This window comes from Barbatula barbatula (genome assembly GCF_947034865.1).
Source record: "Barbatula barbatula genome assembly, chromosome: 12".
In the NCBI taxonomy this organism is placed as follows: domain Eukaryota; kingdom Metazoa; phylum Chordata; class Actinopteri; order Cypriniformes; family Nemacheilidae; genus Barbatula; species Barbatula barbatula.
The window spans coordinates 5,343,740-5,369,757 of record NC_136775.1 but is presented as its reverse complement, the minus strand read 5'-3'; the positions used below and the strand labels follow the sequence as shown (position 1 = coordinate 5,369,757).

The 26,018-nt window shown below is 37.6% G+C and overlaps 4 protein-coding genes across 6 annotated transcripts in view; 2 read left to right on the top strand and 2 right to left on the bottom strand.

Annotated features, from left to right (window-relative positions):
* Positions 1-5,547, bottom strand: part of rbms3 (RNA binding motif, single stranded interacting protein) — a 156,325-nt gene extending 150,778 nt beyond the window's left edge. Inside the window, exon 1 of the mRNA XM_079470227.1 lies at positions 5,387-5,547. The gene's annotated coding sequence lies outside the window, so the exon portion shown is untranslated. The remainder of the gene's footprint in view (positions 1-5,386) is intronic.
* Positions 5,548-8,825: 3,278 nt separating this feature from the next.
* hint3 (histidine triad nucleotide binding protein 3) lies at positions 8,826-11,561 on the top strand. The gene is made up of 5 exons (XM_079470238.1): positions 8,826-8,981; positions 9,363-9,480; positions 9,578-9,647; positions 9,782-9,908; positions 10,588-11,561. Exons 1-5 carry the CDS (start codon positions 8,844-8,846, stop codon positions 10,624-10,626), a joined length of 492 nt encoding a protein of 163 aa, XP_079326364.1. The 5' UTR covers positions 8,826-8,843; the 3' UTR covers positions 10,627-11,561.
* On the bottom strand, positions 11,395-12,690 carry LOC306901316 (actin-binding Rho-activating protein; the record flags this gene model as incomplete). Its single annotated transcript, XM_079468995.1, is given in 3 exon segments — positions 11,395-11,535; positions 11,539-12,064; positions 12,620-12,690. Coding segments are annotated over 2 exon segments (621 nt in total). The 5' UTR covers positions 12,019-12,064; positions 12,620-12,690.
* On the top strand, positions 12,156-24,653 carry trmt11 (tRNA methyltransferase 11 homolog). Of its 3 annotated transcripts, none has more exons than XM_079470236.1 (13): positions 12,156-12,452; positions 13,303-13,368; positions 13,464-13,537; positions 13,821-13,902; positions 13,986-14,078; positions 14,385-14,519; positions 15,355-15,511; positions 16,935-17,015; positions 17,157-17,321; positions 17,619-17,691; positions 18,093-18,227; positions 21,104-21,224; positions 24,299-24,592. In XM_079470236.1, exons 1-13 carry the CDS (start codon positions 12,381-12,383, stop codon positions 24,431-24,433), a joined length of 1,389 nt encoding a protein of 462 aa, XP_079326362.1. In that variant the 5' UTR covers positions 12,156-12,380; the 3' UTR covers positions 24,434-24,592. The 3 variants fall into 3 exon arrangements, with proteins under 3 accessions (XP_079326362.1, XP_079326363.1, XP_079326361.1); XM_079470237.1 differs by lacking the exon at positions 12,156-12,452 and adding an exon at positions 12,795-12,939; XM_079470235.1 differs by lacking the exon at positions 12,156-12,452 and adding an exon at positions 12,819-13,127 and having other exon boundaries at positions 24,299-24,653.
* Positions 24,654-26,018: the final 1,365 nt, after the last annotated feature.

Sequence of the window (26,018 nt, the reverse complement as noted above, 5' to 3'; positions counted from 1 at the left end):
CTAAGTTTCTCGACAAGGTTTAATATTTTTTGCCGTAGGAGATAACGTATTTACGAAAAACACGCTCTAGAGTAGTTTATCGGTTTACGGCTAGAAACAACATGGCGAATTCCATGTTAGGTAACCCGCTGTGTCTGTAGATAGAAACACCTCATTCCAAGGTAATAAAAACGTAACGCTTTATTATGTAATTTATTGTAATGTTTTTATGCAGTACTGAAGACATAGTAATGCATGTTATATTGTTATATTTCTGTCAATAGATCCTACAAAGAAATTACACATTGGACCTTTAATGAGTCTTTGGTGTAGTCAGTAGTTTGTGTCCTTTAAAAAAAAAGTTCACTCAGGCGTAGGAAACCTAATCAGCTCATCGAGAGTGGTCACGTCACACATGGGTAACGGTTTACCTTTTTCATCCGATTTGGGATTGATTCCCAAATTACTGATCTGATCAAATTACCCAGATAGCTGCGCATGTTTAACGCTGCTCTGCTCCGACAAATTGATAACGGAGAAGGACAAGACAGCGAGTGTGTAGCGAAGAGAGTCTGGGGTCTAATCAGGGCAGAGACTGTGTACTATAATTACACAAATAACCGAGCAGTTTCACTCGTGGAAATTTCTGAATGCACATCCGCTCATTTTGTAGCAGTGCAGCTGTTGAATACAAATGACAGTGTACTGTATAGTCATTGCTTGTACCTGCTGATGTACGGCAGTGTGCACAAGAACATGTTTGCAAGAGTTTGCCTTTGAACGAACTGTATTTAGAGCGCAAACTGCATTATTTTCTAAACCTTTTAAATCACGCAAAAATGACTACTCAGGTCCGGACCAAGCTATCGAACAGCCTCATTTCCATTCTAAGTGCAAGCTTAGTTAAAAACTCTGTTAAAACCTTCATGTCCTCTCGCATTCAGAAGACTAAAAAGCATTTCAATCTGATCTGTGCTGTCCTCCATCATCTCCCCATGCCCCTTTCAAATCTCCCAGTAATCCTGTTTAGTCAGGCTGTGTGCGTTTCTGTAATGCTTGCTTGTGTGTGTGTGTGTGTGTGTTCAGAGAGCGAATGAGGTTCTCTTTACCTAATTCCATCTCTGCACACACACACCCAAGTGAACACAAGACAGACAGACAGAGAGAGACAGAGAGAAAGTGAAAGTCATTCAGCTGTATCAAAGTAGCTGGGGCCATATGCTGTTCCTTCTCCAGTTTCCCAGCATGCCTGCTCAAGCCCTCGCTGCTTCAGACAGAGACACTCGCTTAGGGGATGTGAACGGAGTCGCATTGTCCTTTTTTACCAGATGATATCACGTTCACTAATTGGCTCAGCAAAAACAAAGCAAGAGGCTGGAATGCCCCTGCCCACAGGAGCAGTACACAACCTGCATCTCTACGCCAGCCCAGAGCACCAATAACGATCATCCGAACCCCACTGACAGCCCTCCACAGCAATTAGCAGTCAAGACAAACAACTTCCTCCAGCTCTGCCTGTTTTAAAAAAATATGTCGGTTTTTAACAATTCGTTTAACAAAAAAGACCTCCCATTTTCCTCAAGTGGTTGGCAACGCTCTATTTGGCGACTGAACTGAGCTCAGTTCTCAACATGCTGGTTTTCCCCACTGTCCTCAGGTTTCTTGTTATTGTAACAATTAAGGTATTTTCACAGCCATCCTGCAGACGGAACTGCTAGAGCCATTAGCTGAGAGAGACAGAGACAGAGAGAGAGAGACAGATAGACAGAGAGGGACAGACAGACACAGAGAGACAGACAGACACAGAGAGACAGACAGACACAGACAGAGAGAGAGAGAGGCAGACAGAGAGAGAGAGAGAGAGAGAGAGAGAGAGAGAGAGAGAGAGAGAGAGAGAGAGAGAGACAGACAGACAGACAGACAGACAGACAGACAGACAGAGAGGCAGTAAGGGAACAAAGAAATAAACTTCCTAGTTATCCTTCATTTTAAAGCACACAATCATGCCAAGGGAATTTATTATTAACTGAAAACAAGCATGTGTTATTAGGATTCTATCACATTTGTCAGCAGTATAATAAAGTCCAATTGACTATATTAATAATTATTATAATCACAACAAACATTTATTTTGCCAGGTTAAAAAGTAAATTAAAGTTAAGTTGTTTGTGGAAACTTGGCACAATAATAGCAGTCAATTGATGTGAAGGCACAGGTGTGTGTATTTCAGTTACTTTACCACATCTTTGAACATGGCTCATCCTATTAGATTTTTTGCTGTCGGGTGGTCGAAGATTTTGAGGGTTTGAATTAGCCGCAGAATTAATTGCTTGAATTAATGGTGGGTTCGATATCTTTCTTAATAAAAACAAACAAACCGACAAAAAAGTACAATGACATTTGCTGATATTAAAGATACAGTTTGTAACTTTTTTGCAGTAAAATAGCCAAAAAACACTAGGCCAGTGTTATATATTGTGTTCATTTGAGTACTTACAACATCTCAAATGTTTCCAACTATTTGTAAATCGTGAGAAAATGATCATTTTAACCAGTGACACGGGGCGTGTCTTGCAGTCGCATGTCAATGGCATCATACCAGCGTTACCAAAGACACAAGAGACTACATGGTAAACCTGCAACCTTCAGAAAAAAAAGAAAACCATGGAATCAAAGCAGAATAAAGGCTGCTATATGATTGGCTGAGGTGCCTCACATGATTCGTGTAAGCAGTCACGTTTTCTCCAGACCTTGCATCTCCTTAAAAACACTGTCTCTGGCGTTACCCTTGGTTTTCGCTTTTACAGCCGTAGAAACTCTGCCAACAGTTGCTTGATAGATGCTACGAGCTAATACTTTCACATTTGTCCATGAGAATCTTATTTTGTGGATTCATTATGGAGCACAATTATTCTTTACCGTTTGCAGCTAGATCTGTCAACAAAGACATTTTTACTAGACACAGATGCTGATTTTGCATCTGTTTTACTAGACAGGATTAGATTCCTTTACTGACAGAAAACATATGATTATTATATAGATCAAGAAGGTTAGTCTTATTGTTTGAATGTCTTTTTCTTAATTTAGCACAACTTTCATGTATATATTTACTGAACAAGCAGTTACCGTTTTAAGATCATCTGACTTAATAGTAAAAAATAATAGCCACTTCATTATAATGAAATAAAATCACGTCATCAAACTTTATTATTTTACATCAATTAATGTGATTTCTTCTTCACGTCTGATTGATTATTAGCAGTGGAGTTATTCCAGCTATGCCCTTGTTGTTGTTTTGAACATATCAGTTTTGAATGTGCGTTGGCTCGTACAAACTGCGCCTATAAACACAGACCTTACGAAACAAAAAAAACAAAGAAATATCACAACACACATCAAATAAACAAGAAACGAAAATAAAAAACATTCATGTTAGATAGCAATAAGATATTTTGTTGTTGCAATAAAATGTATGCAAAGTTAAGGATAAAAGCTGTTCTCTGTTAAAAGAGAACGAATTTGTATTCTTTACCTTATAGACTATTGCATGTAACAGTATTATGGTGTGTAAGATAAGTAAACTATAGGTTATTAACAACGAGTAATAACGGCACTCATTGTGCGACAAATAAATAAATATGAAACGAATAAAAAGGAATACGAACGAAAAAGACTTTCATGTTAAATAAATGAGCTCCGGCTTTTGAAAATTAGAACAAAAATCTAATTCAAACTTAAGTGACTCATGATGACAGTGCTTACATTAACTGAAAATGAGCCATTTTACAGTAACACCATTTACTGTAACATAATTTATATTTGAATGTCGCAATGTGACGTTGTGACGTTATTGGTGAAGCGCCATTCAAATATAAATGTACTTTTACACAATGCATCATGACTTGACTTTGTTGTCTCGAACATGTGAATTCGTAAGACTTATTAAATCCTTACAAAATAACAAAAAGTGTCAATTTAAATAAATACAAATAAATTTGGCGGTAATCTACCACTGCCTATACGGCCCACCAGATGGCGCTCCGAGCCCACCAAAGGACCCTGTGTTCCATTCCATTTAAACACCCAGACTAGTAGTTTAAAAGGAAGAATGTCCTGTGCAATTGAGGCCACTTAAAACCCCCTTTTGTTTTATTGGCCTTATATAAATGGACTCAGAAAGTGAAGTGAGGACAAAAGGCCCATATGGAGTGAGATGGACAGACACACTTGTGACCACTGCAGAAGATAAAAAACTGGTCCAGCAGCACTTTCGGTTTTATATTTATATAATTTAATCAAAGATATTTGTTTAACATTGAATTTCAAACAGTCACGTTGTGCATTGATTCATGTTTTCATCATCAAAGTCACATCCTGCTGTCACTTGTGCCCTTACAGCAGATGTCTAGTGTGGGATCCAGGTTTTGCATATAAAGACACTCATCGGTCTTCGTACAGCAGACATTTAAGTGCATATGTTCAATTTATTTATCTATTTAAGGTTATGTTTGTTAGGTACAAGAGGACCCTGTAATATCACATCCCAAACCTTAAACACAATAAAGCAACATTTCCAACAGTACAGTTCTAAATAAGAAGCTTTTCTCTCGTCTTTGGGATAGCATTGGGATAACTCCAGGGCATTATTTTGCATGCACTTTCTGTTCAGAGGTTTAATAAAGTAAAATGTTAGCATTCAAAGCCGAGTACTACATTTAAAGTATTTCAGTTTTCATGGGTTAAGGATAATTGGTATCTACTTTGTGCTGTGGCGGTGTAGCTGTCAGCAGAGGATAGTTGCATTCCGTCCATCTCCTGTCATTCTGTAACACATTGCCCTTTGCTCATAAAACACAGCTGTGCATGATAACTATTCTGATCATGTGACCACAACTTTAGCATTTATCATTCTTCTGTTGTATGGGAAAATCATATACACATTGCTGTAGACAGGTGATGTGAGCCTTCAGTGAAATAACCAACATGTGGGATCCAGGCAGTCAAAACCCTGACAGTCTGCATTGCGGATCATGGCATGTAGCAACAACTGTCGATCATCCTTACAGGCCAAATATTAGCACCAATCACCAAATCAAATGAGAAGGTGGTTAATTTGGCTGCAAAAGCACAATGACGCCATTTCTCAAAGCCAGGTTGCAAAACACCAATCTAACTGAAACAAAACGAACAGGCTTAATGTCAACATAAAACAGACGTTTTGCTAAAGATATTCGATATTTAACAACAGCGACTGAAAATACAAGTGGTCAAAACATCGTCGATCGATTATTATTGTGTTCAGCATCAGGCACGTTCATATTTCGTAACGTTATTGACTGACAGGACACGTATTCGAGAACTTATCCTAGCACCTTTCGCTAACGCAAAAAGAAAACAAAACACTTACCTTCATAAGTATACCTTCATTGAAGAATTTGTATCCTTTATCTAGCTTTGGATCTTGTCGTAAGCGACTTGCCATCTAGCCGAATTTGTGGCAGTTGTGGGACTTTGTCAACTCCACGAGGAAGACGCTACCGGAAGTAACGATACACCGCTTCGCGGCAGAACGGAAGATGCGTTGATATGCAGATATACGATTCCCGTGTTGAAAAATAACTTTTTTTGCTACTTAAAAAAAAATATATATAGGCTATTATAAACGGTGTGCATTTTAAAACTGTAAGGAAGGTGAAAAGTCAGGATAAGGACGATGATGATGACAATGCATACGGTGTTCGAATATGCCCAATTATTTACTACATCTAGAATTCGGAATGAGTAGTGTGCCATGATTCTTAGAAAATCTTTCTAATACGGCACTAGACGCGAAAAGCCTTAAGGCTTTTATTCGCAGCTTCCTTTCCACCTTAAAATACGCGAGACCCTATCGAAGGCTAGAACACACGACAAGACACACCGCAGAAAAATGACCGGTGCGATACTGCGTGAGAAAACAGTAAATTGCGGGTTGGTTCAGGAAATCATCATCATCATGAATGCATGGGTTTATTTTCATCTATGTACATACATTGTGTTCATCTTCACATTTCTGCAAGTTTAATAATAAGCGCACATTGTCACCTCAGCTGTGAGGCTGGTACATGAATTATGAGCCTGACGCAAGAATTTGACGGCAAGAGTTAGAAGTATAGATGCTTAAGAAGAACATGATGAAGTGGCTTTGAAATAGGATCATTTTTTCGCAAATTTCAGAGGTTGGGCTGAATTGTCTACTTCAACGTTATAACACTGCCTCCTGCTGGTGGAATTTTGCGTTACTACCCTTACTCTCACCCCAAGTCGTTCACCTCTTCTTTATTGGCGAGTTTTGGCAAACCACCTCGAAAACGCGCTTATGAAATACGAGCAGGGTTGATTCCAGTACACTTTCTGTGTATAGAATGCAACAGTATGTAAGAAACCAAATGATCATCATACCACTGCAACCCACTTATTCCCAGAGTTTAACAGGCTTTAGTTTCATAGTTTAATTCCAGCCTCTTTTCACACTGAATAGTTTCTTTGCTTCTAATCCGCATTACACTTGCATTATCAATGTGAACATCATCCTAGTGGCAACTGTACTTTCTTGGGAGGAAAAGATGCTACTTTAACTGTTTAATTTATGCGTCGTCTCCTTAAATTTACGGCTGAAACTTCCACCTCGTAGTACTTCATCTGTCAGCCACAGGTGCTTAACAAGAGGTGTGAAGAAGACGCAAGCTGTTTACTCTCCAAAACTCTTATGGGACGTGCATCAGTAATTATAATAATACATGCAGGTCATTGATAGTGGTTTACTTTCGTCTTTGCTAAGTTTGTCTGAATTGCTTTGTGCATAAATGGAGCTCATTTTTGCGTTCTATTCACTACTGTATGCCAAGACTAGTTGAACTGAAAAAAATTAGGTTTTATCTTCCATTGAATGACTCAAAATCTCTTGTCCATGTTGTTTGCTGATGCTTGCCCATATATTTTAATAAAAAAATATACGGACTGATTTCAGATTCATAAAGGCGAGCATAACAGTGTCCAATGGCTGTTTGGAATCAAAGGAAGTTGAAAAGTAGGGCAGAACATGATTAAAGAAACTGAATATTTTCCCGTCATGTAGCTCTGCCTCAAGAGATCTCGGAGTTGTGGTTGTCACTCCTTCCCCACCCCCTAACTTCTTCCACTTTAATCAACAGGATCTATTTACAATGGCTATGCCTTATAAATAATTCTACAACCTCTTCAGGACAAAAGCCAGATTTCCTCAATGCTGAAGTTGATGTTTTGGTCATGAATCATTGAATGATGCATCCGATCTGTTGTCGCCAATGCTTATTTTCTGGTTATTTCTAAAGCTTTTATGTTTTTATTCACGTCACGATCGTCATTTGTGTTTTGTGTTCCACATTCCCTTGTCTTCTCATTCTCATTCGCTCAGTTTTTCTGCAACCGTCTGCATTCTTACAGTACCATACAAGACTGTAATTGCTTACAGTCATGTTACGGCTCTTAACTTATCATATGGAGCCGCAGAACAAGAGATAACATAATGGCTTTGGCCAGCTGACAACCTACAATACAGCTGCAAATTGCTGATTGTCACATAAATTATTCTCACAATTACAACGTAAATAGGGGAGGGTGTACAAGGAGAGTCATTTTGACGTCTCGAGTCATTATTATTTTTGTAATTTGTAATAATGAATCTCTGGATTGTTGGGAGTGCAAATGAGCTCTTAATTTAGAGACTAAACATGAACATGCATTTTAATGACATAATTTGCATACATTAAGGCGGTAAATGCGGCATCTTGACATATTGGAGTGCTCAGGATTAATTGCTTGGCTGACCTGCTAAACAGTGCAGTTTAACATAGTGTGTTGTCACTCACTTATCCGTTTTGCTTCTATTGATAAGTGACCTTTAACCTGTCGAGAGCTCTCTAATTCTGCAGAGGAATAGCTCTCCTGTGCTGGCTGCTTGTGGTAAGCGTAGTCAAAATTTTGAGATAAAGGCAGCAAATGAATAATAACGCAAGTAGAAAAGCCAAATTGTCTTGGTGACATTTTCTAATATCTGTTGATTATGAACATTTACATTTAGTCATTTAGCAGACGCTTTTATCCAAAGCGACTTACAAAGAACATTAACACGGCTTACAGTAGGCTAATGCTAAGACGACGATTGGTTAGATAGTTAAATAGGTGTCAGAAATGTAAACTGTAGATATTTATTACCCTCCTCCCCAACTTTAAATATTTTAGGTTCAGTGTAAAGCGAAAAAGGAAAGTATTGAAGCTTATATTTTTGTTAATGGATAGTTGACAAATATCCTGTGTAACGTAAAAAATTGTTAATACATTATCTTATGTTATTAATGTTTATATTTATAATAAAATAACAATGACTATACATCTCTCTTATGCTAGTATTTTTCTAAGATGTTGCTGTCACACCAATAGTCACATTGACAAGTTCACTTCTCAACTCGAATGCAGTTCCGACAATATAAAGTTCCTAGATATGCTATTACAAAGTTCATAGTATACAATAAAATATCACACTAATTAAATTATATTAAAGGGCTGTTTTTATGTGTCTGCAGTACTTAACACTATTTGTGCACGTTCGAACTGAATAAATCAAAATAAATGCATCGTCTCTTATACGGTGACCACCACGTAAAGGATGAAATAAGTATGGTTTCCTTTCAAAAATGCATTAAATTATATTAAGTTAAAATAACGTAGAACATATATATTTATCGTATAATTTTCTTCACTGCGTGGTTTGACAGTAGGGACTTGTATGTTGAAAAGCGTCAGGTTAGCGCTGATCTAATTACCGTCGGCTTCACTCTTTGAAGATGGCAGCCAGTGAAAACACACCGACGACAGCGGAGGGTGAGATCGCCAAAACCGATCAGACTGTTGATGGATATGAAAAGAAATGTATTTTCTGTAAAATCGTGAACCGGGAGATGGGAACGGAGCTCCTGCACATTGTGAGTCTGTCGTGGATATATTTATTGTGACCGTGAAGCTAACTTGCTGCAGAGTCGAAAAATAAAATATGAGACGATATTTGAAGCCAGCCTTAGAAATACTGCAACACCGATTTATGATATCTTAAAAGCATCGAACAGTACATCATTGAAGTAGTTTTCTGCACTTATTTAAGCACATGAAAGCAATAGAAATGTGATCATTTGGTGTCACAAACACTGCTATTAAAAAGGGGGTTTTATTTAAAGAGAAACAGGTTGCAAAATGCTCTACATCTCATGTTTTTAATACTTAATTGTCTAAAAAATGTAGCATGATTACTGCAATTAGCTATTGTATTGATTATGATGTGTGATTTAGCATTGCTTTGTGTGTTTCAGGATGAGGATGTGTCCTGTTTCAGAGATATACACCCTGGAGCTCCCCATCATTATCTAGTGGTGCCAAACAAACATGTAGGGAATTGTAAATCGCTTGGCAAGGAGCATGTACCTTTAGGTAAAGATTCTGTGGGTCTTTGGAGACTGGTATTTTGACACACATCAAGCACAGATAAGTAGTCACCTGTATTTGTATTTGTGCTGTTTTTATCTAGTGGAGAAGATGGTGGAGACAGGGAAAGAGATACTTCAGAAAAACAATGTTACAGATTTAAATGATGTTAGGTACGGTGCACGCATCTCTCAATGTATAGCCTTTTTATACCTGTTGTGTGTCAAATCTCTAGTATTATGATTTATCTTGCAGAATTGCTTTTGACTTACATTTTGACAGAACTCGTGTCATTTGTGTTTCCAAGGTTCGGGTTTCATTGGCCTCCATTCTGCTCTGTCACACACTTGCATCTCCATGTACTCGCCCCCACCAGTTTGATGGGGTTTTTGTCCCGCTTAGTCTACAGATTAAACTCCTATTGGTTCATCACGGTAAGCTAGCTCTCAAATCAATGGCAACATTCAGAGTTTTGCTTGTTTTCCGAGGTGTGAAGTTCACACCGAGTCTTTTTGGTTCAGGTTGTTAATACATTATCAAACTAAAGGTTTTATAAGTATAGAAAGTTGTTGACCTTTATTAAGTCGTATGAGAAGACTGAACGAGACCTTTTGTCTGAGTATTTGGAACTATCAAATTGGCTTAAATTCAATTGACGTGGGTGCTGTGGCAGGGAATGAAAACAGTCTTGTTTGTGACAGCACTGACAGATCACTTGCTCTTGGGTCAATCTGAGGGGGTAAACGTTTCATGTATTTTCCAGCTTTATCATTAAAAACAAATGTTAAGGAAAAGTTTTCCTAACTGTCATGTTGTAGCTTAACAGCCCCAGTAATCGATCACTTTTATTATATGGAAATAAGCAATCAGGATACTAAAACAACCCCTCATCTTATGGTTCATGGAAAAACTTGTGCATGTTTGGAGCAACATAAGTAAATGAGTAAATATAATGTCAGAATTTAGATTTTAGCAGAACCGTTATTACCGAATGTCCAATGCCCATTTTACAGTTTAATTTGACTTCCTCATTAAACAGCCATAGTCAATTACTGAGTGTTTTGAAGTGTGCAAAACTGTGAAGTTTGTTTAATGCTTTTTTTTATTTTGCAGGCGGATCAGTTACTCCAAAGGCTGAACTCAATGAGCTGAATGAAATGTTTGGAAAACTCTAATTACAATTGTGTTTGCCCAGAGTCATGGTACTCATAACAAGAGTTCAATTCAATCTATTCAAGATGATGAAATGTGACAGACACATGCCTCGAGGCTATAATATACATTAATGCTGCGTTTGGTTGTTATATCGTCATTCTCTGCCAGACAGGCTAATCAAATTTGCTGCTGAATGTGAATTGTTTTGCCTGCTGAATAATAATAACATTGATACGTTTGACAGAAACATGAATCTTTTATGGTGAACATTGAGTTACATCCAGTTTTACTCAAATAATTACTTTTAAAGACACACGGCAGTGGCCAAGACTTTCTATATATGAACGAATGCTAAAGCATGGCAAGAAGTCTCAATTATTGACTTTGGTCTTATAAAGTCCATACTTGTCTTGTACTAAAATACTCTTTGAAAAGCAGCATGCCAGAACTCATTTTGACACGTGAATATACTGTTTTTAATAATATGTAGTTACACATCATTAGCACTGAAATATGAATGCTATCAAATAAAATGGAATGCTTAACTCTAAATATGACGTAATGGTATTGTAAGGCCCGTATGCCTTGGGTGTATATAATTATTATATTTGATTAAAGGTGTTATTTACATTGTATGTATAAACATGTAATAAAATACGATTCCCATGTTCGCATTTTTTAAATCTTTAATCCTACCCTACAGAAAAGCAAATATGTAGGTTTGTTACCAGGCAGTTCATCATACAGTATGAGAAATGTAATTTTTTACAAATTGCAAACATTCAAAGAGCTTGCAATAGTGCAATGGCTGTGCTTTAAACCAAGCCTGTAAACTATCCATAATGCCAAGTTTGACGCTAATATGTATTTGGTAGGCAGGCACGTGGTGTTTATCCTTGCTGTAAATCACTGTAATAAAGTAATGAGCACTCCATCATCTCTTCCCTGCCACAGCATCTCGCCTTCAAAGTGCACCAGCCCTTGCCTGCGCGCGCGCAGCAGAACTCCCACTAGTTTATTAGAAATGGTAACGTATCTCTCAAAAAGCGCATCGAAGCGCACAGAGGTGCTCCCATCCTCTCCTCTCGCCCCATTGTCTCTGATCACTTGACAGAGTTCTATGACCTCCCTGCTTATGTGACAGTGTGCGTCTTTCCCCCTCTGCTCTGTTGTAGATCCCTCTAAAGGCCTGCCGTAGCCCTGTTGCCCTCGCTGGATCTGAGGAGGGGTCACCTTGCCGTTGCCGAAGGGGTTGTGTTTCTGGCTTTCGCAGTGATCGTTAGACCATTTCTGCCAGTTCTCCGTTAGACCTTTGACAGACACCGTGCAGGTCTCCGAGCTATCATTACCGCTGTGCGCACAATGCGCAAGCGCATCTTCCGTCTCCATGGTGACCTTTGGATCACAGCACAGCTTAAGTGTTCAGCATGCTTACCTGCTGGCACAACACAGGGTGTGAACGGAAAGGTTGTGTGTCATTAGGTCTTTAAATAACTTAAAGCTTGAATTTACACGTGATGCTGACCGATATTTGTTCAATTAAACTACATTCTTGATAGATAGATAGATAGATAGATAGATAGATAGATAGATAGATAGATAGATAGATAGATAGATAGATAGATAGATAGATAGATAGATAGATAGATAGATAGATAGATAGATAGATAGATAGATAGATAGATAGATAGATAGATAGATAGATAGATAGATAGATAGATAGATAGATAGATAGATCTATTGCTTTTAGAATGTTATTTAAATTGTGGAATTCTCCGTTATTTCGGAAAGTGCTATTACGAAATAATACGGACATCATTCTGGTACTGCGAACAATTTTTTTTGCTCAGAACCGCAGTATCGAGATTACAGAGAATATCACACGAACCTTTGCCGGTGTATTAACACTTTTCTTAACAATACAATAAACTTAAAGATTTTTTTGGCATTAAAAAAACTAAAACGTCACGAGGACTAAACAAATCCTTACCCCGCTTGTTCTCCTTGGCGATGCTCGTTATGCAGGAGCAGCAATGCAAGTGTATACATTACAAGTTGTGGAGAGGATACTTTTCTGAGACATGAGTGGCATATAGACTAACCAATGGGAGTATGGAATCACGCGAATAATCCAATAACAGCTGAACTTTCAGCCCCTTATAAGTAGATAATGATCATAGAAATACGATTAAATTATATAATGTGAAACTACATTTTTTCAACTTTAGAAGACGAGCACAAACATAGCACTTCGACCGCAATTCTACTTGTTAGATACGGATGTAAACGGGCATTGAAAAGCGCAAACATGTAATCATTGTATGGGATTGTTTGGCGATTGACGAACAAGAATGACAAAATCGGAAACTTTGTCACAAGCACATTTTCTCGCCGGGACGTTTTAAACGTTGCACACAAACATGGCGCTACACTGCACTCGAGCGTGCCGAAAATATTTACTTCATCTTGCACACGATAATGTGGATTTTAGATTACCGGTACAAACTTTGATCTTGTAAACACCTCATGCATTTAAAATGCATGTTTTTTTTTAGCGATTTAAGCTATCAGACTTTCTAGACAGGGGCTAACTAAACCAGATTTATGTAACTAGTAAATGTACTTTCTGCTTGATCTCTTAAAAACAATTTTGTACTTTCGATTATTTTACAGGAAATAAAATCATTGCTGTCTCTAAGGAACCGTCCATTTGAAACATCTGACACATTCAAAGAAAAGGTAATATGCGTTTGAATGTCCATAAATGATTGACGTCATGCCTGTTTATTGTCTTTCAGGTGTACATTTTAACAAATGTGTCATTTTATTGTCAGTCTCCATTTTGGCAATTAAATGGCTTATTGGAGGATGACATACGAAGCGTCATGTCAAGAACAGTTTGTGCCAAGTGGGTTGTATTCTTTGTTAAATTATATTCAGTTATTTGATCATTTGAATGGTTGGAGAACTAAATAGTGAGTATCATGTGTCTGAAAATGTTTTTTCCAGATTTCTAACCCGGTTAGAATTCTTCATGCTTTAATTTAATCAGCCATTAAAACAGATTGATTGACAACAAAAACAATCACTGTAGTATTTGCTTCAAAATATTGTTATCAAACCAATGAAATTGGAAAAATCAACACATAATTGGATTGATTTGTTAAATTTAATAACATGTTTATGTCTAGGTCTGTCTTTGAACTTTGGGGTCATGGTAAAACACAATCCGAGTTGAAGACGTCATTGCTGGAGTATCCAGCAGAGAATATGGTTTGTTATTCAATTAATTCTGGTCTTCATTAATCTCTGACGGTATTCCTAATTTAATTTGTCTTTAATGTAATTCTACACAGGCTCCATATTTACAGCAGAATTTAACATATAAGATTAACGTCTACACTTTTAACAAGACATTGGATTTTAAGGACAGAATCAAGAGGATTGATGTGAGTATTAACATTGTTGCTTGCTTGTGAAGAGTGCTGTAGTGAAATTCTATCCCTAGTTAATGTTCCTTTTCAACGCCTTAGAGGAATGCATTATCAAGAAATTACATTACACACCTTCATATTGCATCAGGATATTATGCTAATGAAGCAGCATCATTTATATAAGCTCTTTTTTTCTTTAAAGAGATTAATAAACCTAGAATAGTAATATCAGAATCAGTAGTGTAAATATCTTTGTTTCTGTTTGTGCTAAAAATGTATATATTACATAAACATTTGTATCTCTTTTTTGTTTTGCATCAGGCTTTAGACTTTTTGCTTTTTGAAGGGAAGGTGAACCTGAAGGACCCTGATCACATATTTTGTTTGCTGGAAGATTATGGCTCTGATCCTAATAACATCCCAGAGGAGCCTCTCCATATTTATTTTGGGAGATGGGTGAGTGGGCTGTTTTCATGCATATAATTGTCCAAGCAGTTGTAAAAATGCTTATAAAACAACATACCTGTTAAAAAATCCATGAATGTGATGGTATTTGTAAACCTTGTTTTATGTAGTCATATAGTATACTTTATAACTGTACTATGCTATGTACAGCATTGGCCAAAAGTGATGTCCAACATTTTTGCTGAAATATTGTATTAAAGGCACATAAAAAATGTTGTATGCATATTCCATTGGTGTGTTTGGAGTTTAAACTGAAGTTCAACTTTGAGAAGAATTTAAGAAGGGTTGGCAAGAAAACACACAACGCATGAGCAGTTTAAGACATAGCATGACCAGAAAAGTGGATCAGCAAATAATAATAACAGATAAAACAGTAGTATTTAGTTTTTTTTGTCCATTTTGTACCATACAGCTCATATGTAGATAATATAATATAATTTTAGGAGGCATTGAAAGCAAATACATGTGGTACTTTCCAATATTTTAACAAACACAATAATAATTATAAAAAAAGTGTATTTTTAGAATCCTGTCACACTGAAATCATTGTATTTAATTAATTCTCCCACCTATTTTTAATCTGATGACAATATCAATGAAATTGACTATGATTGGCACTGTCACTCATAATAAACAAAGAAGTGAATTAATACATTTAATCACATTTACATTTACTTTAAATGAATATGATTATTTTTTAACCAATTTAAATGTGGGATTTGTTTGTTTATTTATATGCATATTATAGATGCAGCGTCACATCTAAATGATGAATTATAAATCATCATACTGTATCCATTTGTAAATGTGCTGCGTTTCTAAACAGATTGCAGATGGTCAGAGAGAACTAATCCGCTCTTACAGCGTAAAGAAGAGACATTTCATCGGAAACACTAGTATGGACGCTGGTCTGTCTTTCATTATGGCCAATCATGCCAGAGTGAAGGCTGATGACCTGGTGTATGACCCTTTTGTTGGAACAGGTAAGTAATGTATGCACATAGAAGACTTAATTTCTATGCCGTAATGCATCTTATGGTAGAGGACATTAATTGAAAAAACATGACACCAGTTTCCTTATGTTTTCTCTCAAAGGATCTCTTTATATGTCACGGTACATTTCCTGAATGTGCTGCATGCACGAGAGCTTGTTGTCAGTCATTGTGGCATATGTGTGTTCATCACTGTCAAAATGCAGAGACTCGGTTTCGTCTGATTGATAGAAGCCGCAGACAGTGCGCATATGTGAGCTATAAGGCGTTTTGATAATGTGTCATAGTTCCAGCTCTGATATCTGATTGGTGGAGACTTGTTGTATTTATAAATTTAAGGTCTAATGTGTCATTTTATTGGAGGATCTGTTTGACAGAAATGCAATATAATATACATAACTATGTCTTCAGAGGTGTATAAAGACCTTACACAATGAAGCTTTAAGGTTTTTTTAACCTTAGAATGAGATATTTCTGTCTACATACACTGTAAGTCCCCTTGCATGGAATTTGCAATAATCTTTCTACAGTAGCCCTAAACAGACAACCTCCTCTACAGAACGTGTTTTGTAAATATGTTATCTCCTTTGGGAAAGTAGCAAAAACATGACGACATTTTTAAAATGTAGGGTCGGTTTCATTTCACATCACCGCTAGATGTCGCTCAATTACATACACTGGACCTTTAATGCGACCATCATTCATTTCTAAAATGACATTGCATTTTTGGTAGTGGTGAAGTTCGGATTTATTTTCATTGTGTTGAAACAAGTTCGCCTATCTCAGCTAGATATACACAGACAGCTGCAAGTAAGCCGTTTGTTGGTAGATTCTTTACTTTTTGATTGTTGATACTTTGACATTTCCCTGAAATGATTTTAGAATAGTTAGATGAATAGAAACGGGCCAAACCGAAGCAGGTGTTTCGCTTCGCTCTGATCGAAATGAGATCTGACTGCTTGTCTGAGTGATTGAAGATATGGATCATCATCTTCTGTTTCTCATTTTCACCAAATGGGAACCAGGAGACGACTTCTACAGAATATTCTCTGATGTCTCAAGGAAACATAATACCACTGAATTTTCACTTTTCTCAGTTTGAATTTGGTTCACTTTCTCCCTTTTTTCTACCTTGAAAATACAGATTTTGATATTTTGTATTATAAATATAAATATACAGTGCATAAAATAATTAAAAACAGTTTATTTTCAAATAGGACACGTGTTCGGAATATTTGTCAACTACCCACTTACATTATATATGAAGTATTAAAAGAAACCATTAAACACTTTACCTTTTCAGCCTTCAGTTTACTCGATTTATTTATTTATTTAAAGATTATAAATGTTAAAGACAAATGTCTCCCTTGGAACATAACTTGATCTTCATCTCCTTCATTGTCATTTTTTTCAGGCAGTCTTCTGGTTGCATGTTCACGCTTTGGAGCTTATGTATGTGGGACAGACATCGATTATAACACTATCCATGGAATAGGTAAGGATTTGTTTTAAAGGCAAGCATGTCTCATTTACACTTCGTTGGCGGAGAGTTTTTTAGTCAACAAGAATGATTGTGTTTAGTATGTCACTGCTTCTCCAGTGGTTGTGCACCTGTGAACATTTAAAACGGTTGCAGGAAAAGCAAGCAGGAAGAATCAGATATGGAGAGGTCCGGATGAGAACATCCGCGCAAACCTGAGGCAGTACGGGACTGAGAGTCTGTACGTGGATGTCATGGTGTCTGATGCTTCGAAAACCATCTGGAGAAAAAACGCACTGTTCGATGCCATTGTTACAGACCGTATGTTTCAAAGAATAATCTTTTATCCCTATAACAGTAGTGAGGGTCCTTAAAGGGGAAGTATGTTTTTTTACTAATTTGTTGTGTCATAAGACTTATATAGAAAGAATTGTAATAAAGTTGGTCAAGCAAAAAAAGACTGTGATGTTTTTAAAGGCATATTTTAATTCTGTTTGATCCTGCTAGTAGGGCCAGAGATGACACTTCACCTTTAAAGTCACGACACAAAAAATACTCGCTTTTGACTTCATGTAACCAGCTAGCCAATTCTAATACTTTTTCATTTCTTTCGTGAAGCTCCGTATGGTATTCGCGAGTCAACAAGAAGAACAGGATCGAACAAAGACATCCTCAAAACTTCTGATGACTTGTAAGCCCGTCATCTTTCTGCAAATGTATCCAGTAGAGATGTGCTCTTCCCATTTGCTTGTAAAACTAAAGCTTTAATATATAGGATATGTGCCAGTCATCCAATAGGACGCTGCCTAATTATTACTATTCCAAAATGTACAATTTACAAGAACTAGGGAATATGCAAAATTATAAATTTAAAATGCCATTGTAGTTTGTATTATTTCACTTACAAAAAAAAAATTGTGTTGTGTAGAATGCTGTTTCCCTGCTGCAGATTGTACATGGATCTAGTATGAATGATTCATGAAGATTAATTGTTAACCATTTCTGATCTGTACACAGAAAGCAAGCACAAGTTGACAAAAAATAGAAAAGGTTCTTCGCTCTCTTGAATTATTGTTTCATATTCTCATGCAGCGCCGGAGACAGCCATGTCCCTGTTTCAATGGCGTATCACTTGAGTGACATCTTTGCTGACCTCTTGAATTTTGGAGCCCATCATTTGGTTTTGGGTGGGCGTCTCGTCTACTGGCTTCCAGTCTACAGACCAGAGTAAGTCCGTTTTATTCAGACAGATCAAACATAGAATCAATTCAATTATCCAACGTTCAATTTATTGGTTATGTTCAAGGAACACTTCACCCAAAAATGAATATTTACTCACCCTCAATTTGTTCCAAATCTGTATTAATTTCTCAGTTTGTATTGACTACCATTAGTGATGTGACATTTGAACCAAGGCTTCGGAGATTGTGTCGAGGCGAAAATGAGCTTGCCAGATGAAGCCTCGATCCGAAGCTTGTGTTGTTATGTAGAAATCACGTTACCAACTTCACTTACCAACACACACAAGTTGTACTCTAAGCTTTATTTGTACTCATGACATTAAAATTAATCTGAATTTCATCTGCTGGTTGCTTCGTCTGACGGAGCTTCTTCCAGATTTATACAGAGTTGGAAGAACTTGAGGTTGAGTAAATGATGACAGAATAGTATTTTTTGGTGAACTGTCCCTTTAACTGGTGATGATGCAAATCAGATGTCTCTGATCCTGGTTCAGGCTAAATAACAGTATCCCATGCGAGGATCAGTCACTAGGGGGCTTCCTTGCACTTTCTTCCATCAGGCGAAAAGGCTCAGCGCATATCAGTAGCTCAAGCCCCATCTTAAGTGGTGTTAAACCTGCTCGGGCATGCTGACCTGAGGTCAGCTCAGCGGCAGAGCAGGTGTGAAGCCGTGGGGCTTTCCCACTGACCTAAAAAAACAGCCGTGTCCACAGATCACACTATTCCCTGATTACAGGGCACATGAAGAGAAGCGAGTTACAGGAGGGGTCTGTTGTATGTGATCTTCTCATTTACCAGGCTTACCTCACCTTTGTCTCACTCATATAAGCTACATCAACACATTTTCCTCGTGTGGTTGCAGGAAATGATTTGCTCGGGATTGCTGACGCAAACAATGATTTGATGACGTCGTCTTTGTTCATTAAAGGATGAGATCACTTCAAAATTAGAGTTGTGTCATCGTTAACTCACTTGATATTTTTCCATTTTTTTAATGCGTGTGCAGTGCAAAAAGATAAAGCAATTCAGGTGAGGAACCGCAAGCCGATACCATCTGGGCCGAGCTATAAGCTGTCAATGAAATCTCCACAAGGGGGCGCTAGTATAGGGAGGTTTTCAGTGGATTATAAGAAATTCAAGGTTTTGTGTTGAAGCTCTTTTGTTTATAAACTCTGGGGTTCAAGGAGATTATGGCTGCTGCTGGAATCAAGGTATAGACGGTATCAAAGCAACAACATAAACAAACGTAACTGCACTTTTGTGGTCCAAACCATCTGCAAAGAATAGAGTTCCTGCATATTATTTCTGATAGCAAGCAAAAGAAATTACAAATGTAATTTACATTAGCATTGGTATTATTTTGGGCAAATTACTTGTTTATTCAAATTAATATGCAGTAAAATGCAACAAATTGTTTATTTAATACAATTATTGTAAAGGAATTTCAATTCAATATGAAATGTTATGTTATTAGCCACTAGCGAGACCGATAAACACAGGCGAGAAGTGAACTTCATGCTTCAGATGAAACCGTCTATATTGTGACGTTTAAAATTTCAACAGTTAGTAGGAATCATCACGAAGTATCCCATTCATCCACTTGTCCGTTTCCCATCAATGCCCAGATCAATTATAGGGAAAGCACATCCACAAATAAGAATTCTTGCACTGACAAAGAAGTTTCTTTCTTTTGAAAGAAGATATTTCGAGAAATGTTAGGCTTTTGTGTCCAAATGTGGTTCGGTTACGAGCATTCTTGAATAAAGAAAGTTACAGAGTACACAGAATAAAGAAAGTCACACAGGTTGGAAATGACAAGAGGGTGACTAAAGGATGACAGAATATTTATTTTTGGATGAACTATCCCTTTAAGGAGCTCTGTGTGTGTGTCCATGTGTATTGATTTCTCTGTTTGACTTTATAAAGTGTTTTGTTACCACCGCATACCGCCACGAACAGAAGGTTAATCTCATATAGATGGAACCACTGTCATTGGGTGAAGGCAGACATGAGCACAATCCCTATTGTCATTCGTACCCACGATGCACTAGAACTCATCTCGCCATTCTGACTCATTGCCTTCTATTCGGAAATGTGATTTCTGCAGACCGAGTACTCCAGAGAGCCCTTTCCTGGAACGCTGACATTTGTTAGACATTTCTCCAACGTGACAGCAGTTGCTCGGTGTAAACAGTGCGATGGAGAATATGTCTGCTTTATATGCCCCCTTGTTTTGCTTTGTCAGGCCTGTTGAAAAGAGGGCACATAATTTATGATTTGTTTGAAATGCAGCTAACTGTGTGTGCTCAGCGCTTTGCGGATCGGTGGGTTTGTGTGGATCACGTTCGACTACAGCTAGCTGCCCCCAACCCATTTTCTTTTGCTGATTTTCAAGCGCTAGCAATATTTACATAATGTTCTGAAAAATGAAGGGAGTTGGAGCATGCGACCGTGTCTGTCAGCGGGTAAACGTTTAACAGCCCACCAACTACACTCCCTGTTGAATTGAGGGCCCGACCGACTCTCTAAGGCCTCTGGGAATGGCGAATAGTTTGGACTTTCTCAAAGGTTGTGGGTGGATAGGCTCTTGTGACCCCAGCACTGAAAGGCGAGCTTCATGTGAAAGCAAAATACACAGGTATAAAAGATAAACCTAGCCGGGCATCCCGACAGAGCTTTTGCCAATTCAAGATGCTGAATGTTGTCCATGATATATGTTTTTTTCAGTTTTTATGTCTATTTCTTGGCTAACATTGCTTAAAATAACGACATTGCATGGGTTAAAAAGCGCAGCTGATGGTGTTTTGTTTGTAAAAGGGCATCTGGCGTAACTTGTCATGTTGGTGTGTGTGTGTCCTGCAGGTACTGTGAGGAGACGGTCCCTCTTCATCCATGTCTCACTCTCATCAGCAACTGTGAACAGACTCTATCCAGCCACACTTCAAGAAGACTGATCACCATGGAGAAGACCAAGGAGCCTGAGGTATGCGGTCGTGTCTTTGTTTGGTGATTTATAGAGACAGTCAAATAGTTTGAAATAAACGTTTTAACTCACCAGCCGATTGCAAGAAACCTGTTAAGTTTAGAAAACCCTTAATTCTAACTGTAAGAGTATTGCCACTAAGGGTTTACTGATCTTAATTTTTATTAAAATTGTAACTAAAACATATTCAGCTATACAGTGCCGGAACATCAGTTATTTTCTTATTCTTCTGTTGTTTGATAGCATAAAATCTATGATATATTTCATAAAATGCCACAAAATCTGTGGTCCCTCGTATCCATCTTGGGGCCCCCCAGTTTGAGAACCACTGTTCTATACTACTTATAGCAAAAAAGTATTGAAAAGTAACAGCTTATGTCTAAATATATACAGCCGCAGAAAAGGAATTAAGAAACCATCCAAACTTTTCATTGAATCATTAAATTCTAGATGTCATTTGGCCATTTTACTCCCGTTTATGTTGAATTTCAACAAAATTAAACCTCACGAGTGAAATAAAATCATCCAACAGCAGTGTGAAAGACTGACCGCATGACAAGACGAATGAAAACTTAAAATAAAAATCGAGGTTGCATATTTAACTAAAGCTTTGGGAAGAAGGGATGAACTTCACCCAAAAATGAAAATGCTGTCATCTGATCTGAAATTCTTCCAATTTTTCTTCCTGTGTGTAGAGCATAAAAAAAGAAATGTGTTCAGGTTTGGAACAAAATGAGTAAATGATCACAGAATTTCATCTTTTCTGTGAAGTTTCCCTTAACGGATGCAGAGTGCCCAGAAGAATGAATGTAAAGAAAAACAATAGAGAAGGGTGATGTATTAATAACTGAATACGTTGCAGTCATTGTTTTTTTGGATGCAGGCCTTTTTTCAAGATTTGTTTTGACGTTCCCCATCTCATAAAGAAGTTACAATCTTACCTCTTTTGTTTTTGACTGTTTTGCTGTTTACCGTTTACTTCTCACTTTCCTTCTGCTCAACAACCTTGTCAACCATCCCGCTGTGATGCTGTTTGTGACACTTTCCCTGTGAGGTCGATCAGCGTGGCACTCATTTGAAGATGGGTTGAAGCCCTGACATTTAAAAGTAGACATGTAGTGTATGTTTGCTGATAAGATGAGACATGCACGTCGAAATGCACGTAATGCGTTAATAGTTCCGCATTGAATGCACGCCATCTGGCTGCGATTGACTCACTCTTTTTACCCTGCTTTAACGACTTAATCACACATTGTATGGAAAATAATCCTCCTTTGGATTTGACAACCGCTTCGAAACCCCAAATTGTTCCCATAAATGCCTTTGTGAAACACGCATATCCGCACCGACTGGCATGTGTCTCCGTCCCCCTTCGATTCAAATCTGGAGGAGGCCTATTTGTGACCTTTAGATGTCATAGTAATGTAGTAAACAAATCTCCATCCCCTATTACAATATAAAGTGTGACTGTGAATAAACTGGCCATCTCCAAATGCTCTAGTAGCTCCGATCTTAGCATTTGATCTTTCAGTTTACAGAGGTCTTTGCCAAACTTCAACTCAACAAACCACTACTTTGATCAAGTAGTAGCTGTAGAAACACCAAAATGCATTATGATACAGTATGATTCATAGTTGTTTCAGAATATGAGCTGACGTTTTTGTATAAAAAACAATACCCAATGTAGCTTATTTAGAACGCAACGCAGAAGTTTTAGGAGCCTAGTATTAGTCTAGTGCTGTCACACACAACTCCCCGCTGGCCTTGTTTCTATGTCACTTTCTCCATTTCTTTCTGACTCTTTTTCTCCATTTCTTTTTTTAAATAACCACCGAAGACGTTCCTTGAAATACTTTTTACATTTGTTTATAATACAGTATGCATAAAATCGAAATACTGTGAAAATCGCCTTTAATGTTGTCCCAGTGAAGTCCTTAGCATAGCATATTACTCCAAAAAGTTTGAATATATATTTATCTTCATGGAACATGATCCTCAAAAAATCAATGATCTTCACCCACACAATGTTTTCTTGGCTATTGCCACAAATATTCCCATGCTACTCAAGACAAGGTTTTGTGGTCCAGGTCACAGATGTTTTTGAAATAAAATAAAATGAACAGTCAGTTAAATTGGCAACCGAACAACAGCGGTACCCATTCACTTGCATTGTTTTGTGTCCACAATAGAAGTGAACGGGTGCCGCCATTGTTCAGTTACCAATCATTCACTTTAAATGGGCTTTTGGGGTGAAATGTACATTTCCTGACCGTTCTTCTGTCGTCATCTTCACATGTTTTTCCCCTACACCCTGTCATTTGATGTGACATTACAGCCCAAATACTCGGGGGACTGTTTCTGTGTTTTGTGTGGTCTTGTATAAACCCTGTGCTTCCCTCTCGGGACCATGGAGGGGGTGGCCTGTTACATTGTAAACTAAGGGCTGACGCGTGTGACCTAAACAGCGTCTTGGCTGACTGGCAGAAGGGAGTGGATAATGAAAGGTGCTGGTGATGGTTTGCAGGCGCGGGTTGGAATCATCGCATTTAGCTAGCAGTCGTTCTGCCACCTCATTAGCCTGCAGGGCGGTGCGCTTTCTTTCTGCCCTACATCGGATCTTGTTTAAGAACCTGGCTTCAGCTCGGAGCTGCAAAGTGTGTCTTAACACTCGCCTGTGTGTCATGAGACACTTGACTGCGAGATTGTGAAGGGACAGTGGAAAAAGTGTATAAGTTAACCAATTGTTTGTCTGTTTTTCCCGTTTTGCCTTTGTTTGTTTTTCCGTTGAGTTTCAATAGTCTTCGTCGCATTATGAAATGATGTGTACACCATGGATTGGTTGTTTGCAGAATTATTTTTGTACAACCTGTTAGTCGCCAAACTGAAGCTTTGTGTTTTATACCTTAAGAGGTTGTTCTTAGATTATATTACATTCTTTATGAAATAAATTTTGGTTAAAAATAACTGACCTCTGAATAGAAAATTGCATATATAGAGCAAGACTATATCTTTGAAAGTACACAAACTCAAAATAAATCGTTGGCTGATGTGCTTTTTTTGGCTTTCTTTTAAAGGATTCAGACAGACTGGCAGATCTTGGGGACCCCTGCTTCACTCCGTATCAGGGTCACAACTCATTCAGAGAGAAATACTTCAGTGGTCTCACCAAGAAGAACGGAAAGGAGTCAAAACCACCCCAAAAAACATAGCAGAACACACAAAGATGAAAGCTATTATTTGTCTATAATTGTATTTATTTTGTTTTTAATTTTTCTTTTGATAAAACTAAATTTTTATACCATCTTATAATGTGTACATTTTGTCTAGCTACAAAACGTGATTTCAATAAAAAGCTTGTTTTATCATCACTTTTTCTCTTGCGCTGCCTGCAGTAAACCGTAGACGCGAGCTTGAATTTATTGCTGCATTAGTTATATGTGTTGAAGATTCATTGGCGACGGGGATTAACGTAATAACAGTTTCTCCGAGTGGCTGTGAAGAGGTAAGATGTAGGGCTGTAATGTAATGTGCCTACTGGACCTTTGCGAAGGAAGATTGAGCGCCGGTCCTGCTATCTAAACTCTCTCAACATTTTACACCAGAACGGATAGACAGCTGACTAATGAGTCTGTCTTAAAGAGTCTGTCTCAAGTTAGACTTAAACTTACCTCAAAGAGAGCCGTCTAGAAGGCTTTAACCCGACATAAATAAGATCGTAGGAAAATAAAGAGTGTGTTTAGGAGGATTTGGGAAGGCGTTTAACATTAGATGTGGTGAATTGGTAGACCAAATCCTCAATCAAATTTTTTTATGTTAATATTTCTTATTTGGACAAATTTTGTTTTCTCATTCATTACACTTGTTTACTTTAAATCATTCTTAATATTCAAAGAAAACGCATTGTAGTTCATCTTCCCGAGATGAGACATCATCCCCGATAACTCTTTCAATGTTGGATTTATAAAGTGAAAAGTCACAAATCTGTCTGCTCGGATTTTAGTTGCTTCAGGTCTAAACTCTTTTCTCATTACAATCCTGCATTGTTTCTTTATACACAAAAGGAAAACCGACGGAAAATAAATTATAAACTCATGTAAGAAGGCAAACAGATCAATTGGCACATCATTTTACACTTTTTATAACAAACAAGACAAGCTTATTGCATTATTCTTTCGGCAATGTTGTCAATGCAGTAAAATCTCATCTGTGAAGAACATGGTTGTGTATTAAACCTCAAATAGTTTAGAATCTGCTGTTATTATGGGGCGTTTGAGTTGGACTAGATGATATTCACAATATTGTCGTTCTCCAAATTGTCTGTAAAATGTTTTTTAGCATCCAATTTAGTATATTACAAGAGGCCAACGCTTAAGAAAACTGTTATTTTTGGATAACATTTCAGAACATCACCAAAACGAGTCATTCAACGATCAACGTATTATAAGGGTTCAATGTAAACATATTGCAAATAATGTTTTTTTATCTATAGTTTAAGCAAACTGTTAAGAGGTAACCTTTTTTCTCGAGCAGACGAGGGTGCTTTAAATGCATCTTGGGTTTGTTTGAGAATTTGCAAAGCTTTGATGTTTTCAGTTACAAATGCTTCAAAATATCCAAATTGACTCTAATCCCCCGCATTTCCTTTTTGATTTCAAATGAGCTGTGCAGTTTAAATGGGGTGCTCACGAACAGCCTATAAAACTAATAACCAGCAAAAACAATAAGCGCACCAAGAGAAGCATTAAGACTCTTTTATTAGCTACAGATGGCTGCAAAATAAATATGCTGCTCGTT

What these genes read in the sequence shown, in the direction of transcription:
- hint3 (XM_079470238.1), top strand. Translation starts at nt 8,844, where the DNA reads ATGGCAGCCAGTGAAAACACACCGACGACAGCGGAGGGTGAGATCGCC. An exon ending in GAACGGAGCTCCTGCACATT is followed by an intron (nt 8,982 to 9,362) that starts GTGAGTCTGTCG and finishes TGTGTGTTTCAG; the next exon opens with GATGAGGATGTGTCCTGTTT. An exon ending in ACTCCTATTGGTTCATCACG is followed by an intron (nt 9,909 to 10,587) that starts GTAAGCTAGCTC and finishes TTTATTTTGCAG; the next exon opens with GCGGATCAGTTACTCCAAAG.
- trmt11 (XM_079470235.1), top strand. Translation starts at nt 13,050, where the DNA reads ATGGCGCTACACTGCACTCGAGCGTGCCGAAAATATTTACTTCATCTT. An exon ending in TCAAGAACAGTTTGTGCCAA is followed by an intron (nt 13,538 to 13,820) that starts GTGGGTTGTATT and finishes GTTTATGTCTAG; the next exon opens with GTCTGTCTTTGAACTTTGGG. An exon ending in ATATTTATTTTGGGAGATGG is followed by an intron (nt 14,520 to 15,354) that starts GTGAGTGGGCTG and finishes GTTTCTAAACAG; the next exon opens with ATTGCAGATGGTCAGAGAGA.